The 13,786-nt window shown below is 49.4% G+C and overlaps 1 protein-coding gene across 1 annotated transcript in view; it reads left to right on the top strand.

Moving 5' to 3' along the window:
- Window positions 1–13,786, top strand: part of klhl29 (kelch like family member 29) — a gene marked incomplete at its 3' end in the record, with an annotated part of 168,610 nt that overhangs the window by 121,616 nt on the left and 33,208 nt on the right. The window contains 3 exon segments of the mRNA XM_030345735.1: window positions 3,154–3,350; window positions 7,187–7,299; window positions 8,032–8,178. Coding sequence (XP_030201595.1) covers window positions 3,154–3,350; window positions 7,187–7,299; window positions 8,032–8,178 — 457 coding nt within the window.

Below are 13,786 nucleotides of genomic sequence, written 5' to 3' on the forward strand. Positions count from 1 at the left end.
CACAAACACACGCACACAGTCTCTCAAATGCTACCTGCTACCGCCGCAGGGCTTTGGGCTGTGGTGGTAAAGGGCATTAACACCATGTGGCTTTTTGCTTTGCAGGAGGAAATGCGAGAGTAACTGCCTTGGTGTTTCAGCCTATGTCCGTCCAGAGGCAAACACCATTGCCTTTATTTCTCTTCTCTCTCCCTCTCTCTCTTCTGTCGTCCTTTTCAATCTTCTCCCTCCCTCTCTCTCTTTTACTCTCTCTCTCTCTCTCTCTCTCTCTCTCTCTCTCTCTCTCTCTCTCTCTCTCTCTCTCTCTCTCTCTCTCCTTCTATCGCTCGCTCTTTCTCTCTCTCTCTCTCTCTCTCTCTCCCTCCCTCTCTCTCTTTTCTCTCTCTGTCTCACTCTCCTTCTCTTACTCTCCTTCTATCGCTCGCTCTTTCTCTCTCTCTCTCTCTCTCTCTCTCTCTCTCTTTCTCTCTCTCTCTCTCTCTCTCTCTCTCTCTCTCTCTCTCTCTCTCTCTCTCTCTCTCTCTCTCTCTCTCTCTCTTGCTCTCCCACTCCCTCTCTCTGTCTATTTCTCTCGTCCTTCCCCCCCTCGTCTCTCTGCTCTCTCTCCCTCGGGTGCAACGTCTTCTCAATGACAACTAATGTCTCAGTCCATGTACTACAGGCGCGGGAACACGCGGCCCTTTATTTAGATGTGATGGTGTGTTGTTTTACCCTCCCATCGACCGGGTGGGCCGGGGGGGGGGGGGGGGGGGGACGCGGGTGTTGGGCGGGGGTTTTAAAAGACCAAGGCACAGTCATGGAACCAAACTAAACCCCCCTCCCTCTGAAGGATGGCTGCTGGCTCCGTGTTGAAGAACCGTCTCGCCCCTGCCTCTCTTTTTATTCTTTCTTTATTCCCCCCCTCTTTCTTTCCTTCTCTCTCTCTCTCTCCCTCTCTCTCTTCCTCCCTCTCCCTCTCTCTCTCTCTCCCTCTCTCTCTCTCTTTCTTTGCCCCCCTGCTGCCGCATTCACTGTCACCTGTCCGTCTCTCTGTCTGTCTGTCTATCTGCCCGTCCGTGTGTCTTCGTCCCCCTATCCTCGTCCGTCCAGCCTTTTGTGTGTGCGTTTGTGTTTGTGTGTGTTTTTATGTGTGCGCCTCTGTGTGTGTTGTGTGTGTGTGTGTGTGTGTTGTGTGTGTGTGTGTGTGTGGGGGGGCACTCGGCTGCCCTGTGTCCCTCTTAAGCGTTGATTGCCTGTCATGGTTTGTAATGCGACAGCCGTAAAAGGGAGGAGACAGGTGAAAACACACACACACACACACACACACACACACACACACACACACACACACACACACACACACACACACACACACACACACACACACACACTCGTACACAAACACCCCCTCCCCCCCAGAGCCTGCTCACGCCTCCACACACAATAGAGACTGGAGAGCGGGCCTCAAGTACCCGCAGCGCCATGACTGACGGACGCAGACCGCCTCTGTCCGTCTTAATGCTAGGGTAGCTTCTTTTTTTCCCTGTCACTGATGTGCTAAGCTGCGGTGGGAGAGAGTGTAGGGGGGAGAATAGCATCGGGGGGAGGACAGGGAAGGGGGATGGGGGAGTGAAGAGGAGTACCCCTAGTGTGCCAGATTGATTCTGTTCATTTAAGCGGGAGTGGGATATTAGTTTCCCATTGGGGGTGCGTTATTGTTTTTATTTTGTGTAATAGGTCCACCCCTAAACCTACATGATTGTGATGATCAATCATTACATCTTAGTGAGGTTACAACTCGGGGTCCAATCGCTGCTCGTTTCAGGGCGTGCGTTAGCCAGTGGGTGGGGGAGCATTGTTTTCTGTCTTTGAATGGGAACTGCAAGGGACAGCAATTCTGGCCGGCAACCAAATCGGGGGGGAAACAAATTATTAGATGCCAAGACATTCTAAAGTTAGTCTTATGCATGCCCCATGCTATCCTATTCTGTCTCTGTCTCTCTCTGTCGTGCAATGTGTGTGTGTGTGTGTGTCTCTCTCTCTCTCTCTCTCTCTCTCTCTCTCTCTCTCTCTCTCTCTCTCTCTCTCTCTCTCTCTCTCTCTCTCTCTCTCTCTCTCTCTCTCTCGCTGTGTGTTTTGTGTGTCAGTCAGTCCATGCAAAGGTCCCCACACACACACACACACACACACACACACACACACACACACACACACACACACACACAAAAGCATGCTTTTTCTGTATATATTTCTGGGGGGTTCCTGGCCCAAATCAAAAACAAAGCAATAACCGTTTTTTGTCTTAATCCTTGTCCAGAGGTTCCATGTTTTGTTTCCAGATGCAGCGCTAAAGTTGCATACAGAGTGCAAACCCTTCTAGCTCTGCTAGAGCATGAGCACCCGTCCAAAGATCCTTATGTCCTTGTTCCTTCCCACTTTTTCTCTTTTGCTTTTTACTGTGTAATGATTATGTTATCCCCCTCCCCCTCCCCCCACCACTACCTACTACCTTATTCTCTGGCCCCAGGTCGGTATTGTGTCTTTATTTTTTTTTTAAATCAGTTTGTGTGTGTAGCTTTCACAGTATCTTTCCCTGCCCCCCCCTCTCCCTTTAACCCACCTCCCTCACCACGACATCCTCCTTCTTACTCCCCCACCCTGTTTCTCTCTCTCTTTCCCTCTTTCACTCTGTCTTCATCTCTGTTCTCTCTCTCTCTGTTCTCTAACTCACTCGCTCTCTCTGTCTCTCTCTCTCTCTCTCTCTGTTCTCTCTCTCTCTGTCACTCTCTCTGTCTCTCTTTCTCTATCTGTTCTCTCTCTCTCTGTTCTCTCCCTCTCTCTGTTCTCTCTCTCTCTCTCTCTGTCTCTCTCTCTCTCTCTCTGTTCTCTCTCTCTCTGTCTCTCTCTTTTCTCTCTGTTCTCTCTCTCTGTTCTCTCCCTCTCTCTGTACTCTCTCTCTCTCTTCTCTCCCTCTCTCTGTACTCTCTCTCTCTCTCTCTCTCTGTTCTCTCTCTCTCTCTCTCTCTCTCTCTCTCTCTCTCTCTCTCTCTCTCTCTCTCTCTGTCTCTCTCTCTGTGTCTCTCTCTCTCTCTCTCTCTCTCTCTCTCTCTCTCTCTCTCTCTGTCTCTCTCTCTGTGTCTCTCTCTCTGTGCCGTTATTGGTTGCGCTGGTCAGGTCGTCGGGGGAGACGCGGAGCGGCGAGAAGCTGGAGCTGACCATGAGCAACATCGGCGCCGACGTTCTCGAGCAGCTGCTGGAGTTCGTGTACACAGGCTCGCTGGTCATCGACTCGGCCAACGCCAAGACCCTGCTGGAAGCTGCCAACAAGTTCCAGTTCAACACCTTCTGCAAAGTCTGCGTCTCCTTCCTGGGTAAGGCCCGTGGGAGGGAGGGAGAGGGGGAGGGAGGGATGTTGGGGGGGGGGGGGGGGGGGGGAGAGAGAGAGTGTAAAATGGATGGCATTGTGAGTAACAACCAGGGGGAACAAGAGGCCAGTCCACTGCATAATTCCCTCGGAAGAGAGGGTCCAACATTTTGTGCTCGGTTAGATGTGTGAGGGACAGCACAGTGTAGAGGGCTAGGCCGGAAGTTCGAACCCTCATGTCAAAATGTAGGCATCCCTCGAGAAACGTGCCTTAGCTGCTCATTAATGACCTAATGAACCTAAAATAATTAACCGTGACTCACTAAGTAGTATTCAAATGTGTTGTCTATTTAGCTCCATGGTATGGCGTGCCTCCACAATCCACCATTTTGTATTTAACATGTCTATCTCATTACATCTGCTGTGACACCCACATTTCCAGTCCAAGTACATCTCATCTAATCTTTACTCTGAAGTCATTAAGCAGACAATTATCCAAAGTGACCTTTATTATTATTGGATTATATATATGGGTGAGGGCATATTGTTCGGGGAGGCCCAAAGGAAGACAGGGACCTCTGGGCTTCGAACCCAGAACTTTCTGGGTAGCCACTACACTTTCCTTCCCCGCAAACTCTGGCTTCAGGCTTCCTCTCATGGCAAGTCATTTTTTTTTTTCTGTGCGATACCTTTCGCTAACTTCCCTCCCATTTACCGCGCTTCAGCGCGCACCCTTCACAGTTTTTTTTTTCCTTCCCATTAGATTTCCCACTTCCGACAATCATCCGCGTCGCGTGGCAAAATGATTTCCGCGCGCAACGGCATCGCTCTCTCTCCCCCCCCCGCCCCGCCTGTGATGTCATCCCAGTGGGCCACGCAAGGCCCCAGAACAGATTTGTTAAAAAGGTCACGGAGCGATTGTCACTTAAATGTCAAATCCTCTGGCCTGAACCATGATGGAATCGGTAAAATAGCAAAACAGATTGATACCTAGGCAAGATTTTGGGGGGGGGGGGGGTTGGAATGGAAAGGGTTTGGCGGGCCGTAGCAATGGCAGCTTGGTAACGTCAAGGAGGTGTGGGGGGGGGGGTGGGGGGTGGGGGGGGGGGGGGGGGGGGGGGGAGAGGACATGACATGACCCCCTCCCCCCCCCCCCCCCCCCCCCAAAAGAAAAATAGTACGTCCCAGATATTTGACGAGTCGGGGGACAAAAGCCTGCAAATGTCACGTCATGATGTAATGACTGGGTCTTCGCGAAAAGGTCAGAGGCTGCAGAGATCGGAAAGACAGAAACAGCCACCACGTTATTGATTCCGTTGTTTCCCCCCCCCCCCCCCGAACACGGACGTATATCACCGTTGACGACGAGAAAAAAAAACATTTGTAAATTCAACCGCCGCCGAGACGTCAATCCGGCGCCTTCCTCCGTGAGAGTCATGACATTTCAACGGCTCTGGAAAGCAAAAGGAAAATGAAAAAAAAAAATAACGGTGTCCTTGAGCTGAGAGAAATTGATACTGTGTCAGATATTATTGAAGTTTATAACAAATACACTGAGGAGAAATGCCAAACATCTCCTCGACCTACTTGCGGCGGCGCACTCTTGTTGCAGGAAACTTTTGATTGAGGAAAAATACAATCCAAGACTTGAAACTTCTCTCCCTCGCCTCTCAAGACACGTACACATCTCGGAGTTGTCGTTGTCTTCCCGATATAAAGATGAATGGCTGGCTGGAAATGTCTTCAGCAGAATAATTGTCATTGTGTAAAGCACAAATCTCAACCTCTACCCCAATGGCAACCCAAACGTATATAATTTAATTCTCATGCACATACCATGGTGGATTTCAAAATGTGTTTTTTTATTACCACCTGTCTGAATCTAATTAAAAATAATTAGGCATTTTTGTTGCTAATAAGCAGCTTAACATATGACTCTCCATTTTAAGGCATTGACATTTAAGACTGTGGTAATTGCAAACCATTGATGTGTCCTCGTCTGCGTGCATCGTAACCATGAGAAAACAACAAACAACCCGAAAATTATGCTAGCAACGACTAAAACATAACAAATCATAACTTCCACATGGCCTTTACGTTGCAGCCAGTCACACCCCCGGGCCTGAGAAGACATTTTTTTGCTGCTGTCCCCCATGTAATTGGGATTCTTAGTAGCCCAGGTGAACTCTGGGTAACCTTCTCCAGGTGTTGTCAGTTCACAAAGTTACTGTCTCAGCCGACTGTAGGTTCCGCTACTTGGCTCCTGATTGGCTATTGTTTACCTCGCCCCCCTTTGTGCCTGCCTGTGAGTGTGTGTGTGTGTGTGTCTGTTGTTTAGTTGGTCTTCTGTGTCTGCTGTTTAGCACGCGGGGCGCTAAAACGTCTGAAAACGAATAATGTCGAAACACATCCTGGAATGCCTTCAGTTCTGGAACATTCCGTGACAAGCATCTCTCTAAATGTCAGTGTGCTGAAACGCTTTATTTTTTTATTTTTTTTAAACACAACAAAAATACTAGTTGTTGTTTCTACTGGCCTGGCCTTCAGGTTATTTCGAACACTCGCGGGTGTGTGTGTGTGTGTGTGTGTGTGTGTGTGAGAGAGATCTGACAGGACTTCTTTAAAGAGGCTCGGGCTAATCCCAGGTCCGGCTCTCCGGCGCCCCCAGCTACCTGGCGCGTGGGCTCTGAGCGATCGATTCCCACTGTTGTTTGTCCCTGGGGCAGTTTTGAGTTATTATACTCCCCCCCCCCCCCCCCCCCCGCTTAGTCCCAGGCAGATACACACCCTGATAGACCTCAGGTCTACATTCTCTCCCCCCCGGCCTCTCTCTCTCTCTCTCTCTCTCTCTCTCTCTCTCTCTCTCTCTCTCTCTCTCTCTCTCTCTCTTTCTCGTTCCCCACCGCCCCTTTCTATCTGCGCCTGGCGTTCCTCTGAATTCAAGATGTTTTATGTGAGAGTCTGTGAAATGCACTTTTCTTCCCCCTATTGTTTTTATAAAATCAATCCATCTCTGTGTTTCTTCCTCTGTTCTGCTCCTCTCCACTTCTTCCATCCTCTCTCCATCGGTCCTCCCCTTCTCCGCATTCCTTCTCTCCTTTCATCTTTCATTCCGTCCTTCCTTTTGTCCTTTCTTCTCTCTTTCCTTCCTCGCTCCCACCCTTCATTCATCTGTTCTTAATTGTTTTCCTTCCTTCCTTCCTTCCTTCCTTCCTTCCTTCCTTCCTTCCTTCCTTCCTTCCTTCCTTCCTTCCTCCCTCCCTCCTCCCTCCCTCCAACCCTTCCCTTCCCTTCCCTCCCTCCCTCCCTCCCTCCCTCCTCCCTCCTCCCTCCCTCCAACCCTTCCCTTCCCTTTCCTCCCTCCCTCCCTCCCTCCCTCCCTCCCTCCCTCCCTCCCTCCCTCCCTCCCTCTCTCCTTTCCCTTCCTCCCTCCCTCCCTCCCTCCCTCCCTCCCTCCCTCCTTTCCCTTTCTCCCTCCTTCCCTCCCTCCCTCTCTCCTTTCTCTTCCCTTCCTCCCTCCCTCCCTCCCTCCCTTCCTCCTTCCCTCCCTCCCTCCCTCCCTCCCTCCCTTCCTCCTTCCCTCCCTCCCTCCCTCCCTCTCTCCCTTCCCTTCCCCTCTCCGTTTCCTCCCTCCCTCCTCCCAACCATCCCCCCTCATTCCTTCCCTCCCTCCCTCCCTCCCTCCATTCCTCCCCTCTCCCTTCCCTCCCTCCCTCCCTTCATCCCTCCCAACCTCCCTCTCTCCATTCCTCCCTCCCTCCCTCCCTCCCTCCCTCCCTCCCTCCCTGCCTCCCTTCATCTCTCCCGACTTCCCTCCCTCCATTCCTTCCTTCCCTCCTCCAGAGAAACAGCTGACGGCGGCTAACTGTCTGGGAGTGCTGGCGATGGCAGAGGCCATGCGGTGCACGGAGCTCCACAACATGGCCAAGGCCTTCGCTCTGCAGAACTTCCCAGAGGTGGGTACCGCCGCTCGGGGATGAGGACGGGGGCAGAAGAAGAAGCCTCATCAGCTGTTTCACCAAACATACAATCTTTTTCCAATCGATCAGATGCTTGAAGAGTCCCGGAGGCGGGCCAGAAAGAGTCTGGCCGAACACACGCATTGTGTGTGTGTGTGTGTGTGTGTGTGTGTGTGTGTGTGTGTGTGTGTGTGTGTGTGTGTGTGTGTGTGTGTGTGTGTGTGTGTGTGTGTGTGTGTGGTTGATTATGTGTGTGTGTCTGTGTGTGTGATGAAGCGTGTGTTTGGGTGATTTTGTGTGTGTGTGTGTGTGTCTGTGTGGGGACAGGATTGTATAGTGTAGTTTGGTATTGGAGGAAGACGTCCAGTCTCACAATAACATTGAGCAGATTGATGTTGACCCAATATTGGAAAGTACAAAAGAGTTATTGCAGAATCATCGTCTCTCTGAAATGCATATATTTATTTTTAGATTAAACAATCATGTCTCAACACAAGATTATGGATTTGAAATTCTGACATTTTAGCTAACATTCAAACAGCGACGTTTTGTAAATATCTTTCCTCGGATGAACGATTCCCAATGAGTCATCTCAACGGAGCAGTTCCTATCTCCGCTTGGTTTGTTTTCTGCCGCGCTTTCATGACAACTGTGATTGGCACCTCGACCCCCAAAAAAATTCACTTTATTCTGACCCTCTGGGGCGTGGCTCTGTTGGACCAATCGCAGGTGGGCGGCCAGGAGGAGATCCTGGGCGTGTGCAAGGACGACCTGGTGTCCTACCTGTCCAACGACAGCCTCAACACCAAGGCGGAGGAGCTGGTCTACCAGACAGTCATCAAGTGGATCAAACGGGACCCCGGCACCAGAGTCCAGGTAAGAACCACGAGTCTGTCTGAAACTTACCGGATCCCCGATCTCGTGACAGCATTCTGGGAAAAGGCAGACGTCGCGTGCGCGTGTGTGTGCGCGCGTGTGTGCGCGCGTGTGTGCGCGCGTGTATGTGAGTTAACAAACCTATGAGCCGGTGAGTCGTCCTCACTGGAGCACAAGGCTTTGCGTAGCCTTTAATTATCCAGGCAGAGAACACGTCCAGAATGGAGGTCTTGGGTGACCTTGCCCCTAACCGACCTGGTGGACAAAACACGCAGGCGATCTGCCGTCCCACTTCGCCACATAAGAGACACGCATTCCACATGCTGCTTTTGTCTCCAGAGCCCCCGTGAATTGGGAGTCCTCGCAATTCGGCAGTTCTTTAATGTTTCAAAACAGAAAGGGAGTTGAATGGGTTTGGAAGCTTTATTGACCGCACATACCTTTATCATTCTTGCGTCTATTCACGATGGCGAAAGCTGTTTTGTACAGAGAGAAGGTCGCTGCTTATAGCGCGTCCCTCCTGTATTTTCCTCACAGAAGACGCCGTGCACAAACAAGCAGAAACGTTCTATTTGATCAACACTGCGCTTCAGCCCAGCGGCGGGCTCCGAGCCCATAGGCGATTCATCGCCGTCGCGGTGTGAACGCCTACTTCACCCTCTTAGGCTACCAGGGTCTGCTAAACAACAAAGCAGTTCTCAGTTGTTTTGTACAGAGGACGAATACGAGATAAAAGACCACGCTAGTCCTCCTATGGGATTGGCCGTAGCGCGTCTTTTATCTCGTCGACATCACGACATGACACGGTGTGGCGACAAGGCACCCGCGAACAGGCCGTGCGAACCAAACACAGCGTGCAGAACGCCGCGTTGACACTTTTTAAAAGGAAATGTTGGTGCCTCGGTCTTATTACATCGATGAGAAGACTCCGAAGGGGAATTACCGGATCGCACGGAACGCCGGAAAATCAGACCCTCCAGACACAAGCGCACACGCAAACACACACACACACACACACACACAAGCGCGCACAAACACACACACACACACACACAAACACACACGCACACACACACACACACACACACACACACACACACACACACACACACACACACACACTCAAAAAACGATTTAATTTCCACATAAATGCTGGAAAGTGGGGAAAAACGACTGCCCTTAAGTTCAGAGAGAGAAACTAGCCAGTTTAGCTTTGTGTGCAGTATCCACGGGGGGAATCAGCAAAGGCAACAAAAACGAGCCAAAAAAAAAAAAAAAAACCGAACTCTGGAGCTCAAAACACCATCGAGCACTCTGGGAGTGTCACGGGTAACAGCCGCGTGGTGCCTTCTCCATCTCTCTCCAGGCAGACCCACAACCCTCAGCGGCAGCCTCACACAGCCATCGTGTGCGGCTCTCCCAGGGGTGTGTTGCCCTCTCAAGGTGGGCTATTCTTAGTAGGGGCTTCATCTGTTTGGGAGACACTGTGCTACATTGATGAAGCTTAGAAGAGGGTAAGGGAGAGAGTAAAAACGGAAGCTGTAGTCGTAGCGTGGATCCCTCTGGAGCATCAGAGGGGTTGGTTCTGGGGGAGATAAAGTCCAGTTTGGCGGCGCAAAACGGGTCAGGTTTCAGACGACGATGCGTCGGTTCGGATTCACGCAGCCTTGCCGACGATCAAAAGCGGTATCGAACAAAGCATCACATATTCATAACATATTCACGAGATTAAAGAAATAATCTCGCCACCACATATAAAGCTATAACTGAATATACATTCACCTTGAAGGAATGCGTGAGTAAAATAAATATCATTCCTTCAATCTCTGTAATGGTTTTCCATTCACAAAATGATATGTTTCTCTGTCTTATATCAGGCGGCGCCTTATATCAGATTTGGGTGTCAATCTGACTGGCATCCACTCCTGTACGGCTCGACAAGTCAATATTATATGTTTAGTATTTTTCTATTTCCTGTTGTTTTTCGATTGACGCACGACACCATAGGAACACGGCGGAACGCCCTGTCACTCATCGGTCTGGCAGCCAGCCGGGGAGGGGGGCGGGGCTTGGAGGGGAATATAATATTGGATACAGTGGGATGGAACGCAGGCAGATGTACAGCAGAGTCATCTGCAGAGGGCGGGGGGAGGGGCTCCATCACATCTCTATCACATAGGAGAAAGTGATGGACAGCAAGCGCTGAACGATGGCAATTTGTTTGCAAAACAGATCTCACGTTCCTCTGTAATTTCGTAGCGCCGCTGTCATCTACGTCTATCCTTTGCTGTCCGCATCTCATCTACGTCTATCCTTTGCTGTCCGCATCTCATCTTGGTGGCGCGTGATCATGGGGAGGTTCTCGTGCGTTTAAAACGGGATATTAATCCCGGCGAGAACTCACTGGGGCTTTGACATGGTTGCCTGTTCCAAAAAATCGCAAAAGTCGCTATTGTAGAAGCTTCGGTTTGCAGGATTTCCTTTCTCCAGTTTTTTTTTTCTTTTTTCTCTGGAGAAATACACTGAGAGAGTGTCCCGGCATCAAACGGTGTCCACCGGCCATCACATTCAGAGCCCTCCTGCAACAATCTCACACTCTAATGGAGAGGTGGAGAGGTGAGGCTCTCTGCCGATAGAGAGGCAAATAAATAAATAAATACAAGACAGACATTTTAGCCGCCCATCTGACTCTGTACATCCCACACACAAACAAGACTCCTCGAATATATTCATACGGAAAGGTATGATATATTTATTCCTGTGTGCCTGACTTTATCTATCTATCCATCTATCCATCTATCTACCTATCTATCTATCTATCTATCTATCTATCTATCTATCTATCTATCTATCTATCTATCTATCTATCTATCTATCTATCTATCTTTATATATATATTCCTTATGAAATACGTAGTTAACCGTGACGGTTCGTTAAAATACGTTGCATATCAATGGCGTCATATGCCCTTTTACCCTCAACATCCGGGAAGAAACGCAAATGCAGTTAGCCAGTAGAGCCAGTTTTGGTTAAACTTCTGTTTCCATATCGATCTAGCTTACTATGATGGTCTACTTTGACTAAGTGGCTCATGCCACCCATCAAGCTAATGCAATTTCCAACACATTGACGTAACTTGCGCGGGTCGAGTTTCCTATACATTGACCATTATATGAATTATATGACAATATGACATTGATTAGCTCTCGCTCCCTCACCAACACATTGACCACGGACCGTCTGTGAATTCCCTCCGTGCACACTCAGAATCAAAACATGATGAGAGTAGATTAGAGTTGACCGGGTTGACTAGTATCAACCCGTCTCCTCCTAGCCGAGTATCGAGGTTTCCCTGTGTGACACACCTCACCCTAACTGCTCCTGAAGAGCTGGCTGTTGCCTTGCATGGTTGACTCAGCCGTCGGTGTGTGAATGTGTGTATGAACGGTTATAAGTCGCTCAAAAGCTAAATGCCCTAAATGTAAATGTAAATCACGTGCGGGATGAAGGATTGATGTTGGCGTTCCCCCTCAGAGACGACAACTGTCCGAATTCATTCATAGAATCAATGCAGAGTTCACGAATCACTGTGGGGGACGCCAAGACATCTCCTATCTAATGCTCCCTCTAAATTCCCAACGAATACTCTGCTCTGCTATTTTTGGGTGTAAAAAAAAAGTCTGCCATCGTTTCCACTAATGTACCCATATGGAAAGTCAGTCTAATCTGTATCATATACACACCTTGTGCGTTTAACCCGGAATAGAGCTCCATCGGCAACGCAGTTCTTTACCTGGAGCTAGCAGGATGTTACTGTTAGCTAGCAGGATACAACTTAAAACAATTTGAATCCGATGGGAGTGGTTTGAAACGTGAGACGTCTCCGGCTTTAATTGTAGGCTTTTGTTTAGGGAAGGGGTATATTTCGCCTATTGTGTAGAGATATTGACCAAAAGTGTCTCTGTAGAGAGGAGTGCTGCGGCCGACTGGCCCCCGGGGGTAAAGGTATCGCCAGCGGCACGGCCTGCATATTATAACTTTAAAATGGCAAACAAAAGGAGATTGAGGAAAGCATATATAAAGGAATCGTCAGAGGGAGATCGGGTGAATAGTACATAGACGACGAGAGAGAGAGTGAGAGAGAGAGAGAGAGAGAGAGAGAGAGAGAGAGAGAGAGAGAGAGAGAGAGAGAGAGAGAGAGAGAGAGAGAGAGAGAGAGAGAGAGAGAGAGAGAGAGAGAGAGAGAGAATTACTTCGGGGAGAGAAGGTAAAAAAATAAAATGGAATAGAAATTCCCAGTGGGATACATGACCCTAATGGTTGGAGTTTACACGCTTGGACCGCTGCCAGCTGACTTTCCCGCCTTTTCTTGTCCCTCCTGGCGTTTAAAGGAACTGAGCAGCAGTACCCGCGTCTCTCTCTCTGACACTTTTTTAATGACTCGTCACGGCAATGGAAAGTTCCAGCAACGCTGACACACTTTCAGGAGGGGAGGCATGGCTGAGTAAGTTTGTGTATGGATACATCTGCACTGTGTGGGTGTGTGTGTATGTGTGCATTTGGCTGTGTGTGTGTTTTTTGTGAGTACGTCTCTCTGTGTGTGTCGGTGTGTTTGTGTGTACGAGCATTGTGCAACTCTGCATATATATAAGCACATCAATGCCTGCGCCAGCTCTTGGCTGCATTAATTGTGTGCGCTTTACAGGCTTGGCTATTGCTCGTGTGCGACACGCTCTTCCGTATGTAATACGTACAATTAGCCCACACGTAAACATATGCACACCAATAGATGTAATCGCTGCAGTGAAAAGAGCACCCAGGCAAATGATATACAATTTTCTGTGTGTGTGTGCGGCGCTGTCCACAGCATCTGATTGTGCCGGAACATGAGAGCATTATGCGTAGAGTGAGGGGGTTTCAACACTAATAATAGGTTGTTATAAGACACAAAAGATACAGCTTCTGTGTAGTTTGTTCCATCTTTTTCTGTAAATCCCTATTTTAGGTATGCCATCTTGTGTGTGTGTGTGTTAGAGTGTGTGTGTGTGTGTGTGTGTGTGTGTGTGTGTGTGTGTGTGTGTGTGTGTGTGTGTGTGTGTGTGTGTGTGTGTGTGTGTGTGTGTGTGTGTGTGTGTGTCTCAGTGTCTGTGCATCTGCCTAGGTGTGTGCGTGCATGTGTCTGTGTGTGTTCCTATGTGCAGTGCACTCTTGCGTGCGTGTCTGTATGTGTGTGTTTGTGCACGAATGTGTGTGTGCAAGTGCATTTCAAACCCCCATCAGAAAATATTATCCCTGCATCAGAAAAGAACAGCCAGAAAAATAGGGAGATATTTTGCATTCAAAACAAGCTGGCGTGCATCATGTTTACTTCCCCCAGCCTCCCGGCAGGGCGGAGGCCACAGTACAATAGTCCTTTGTCCCGACAACCAAATCCACCCATTTCCAATTAAAGCAGTCCGGCGCCTGAATAGCACCTCCATTACACTCGAGTTCAACATATTTCATACGGCGGATCCTATCTCCGCCAGGTGACACGCGCCCGACAAAGGCAGCTGATTAATTGGGTCTTTGGAAAGCGGCCAATCATTGTCGCAGCTTAAAAAAGACA

This window comes from Gadus morhua, chromosome 21 (genome assembly GCF_902167405.1).
Source record: "Gadus morhua chromosome 21, gadMor3.0, whole genome shotgun sequence".
Lineage (NCBI taxonomy): Eukaryota > Metazoa > Chordata > Actinopteri > Gadiformes > Gadidae > Gadus > Gadus morhua.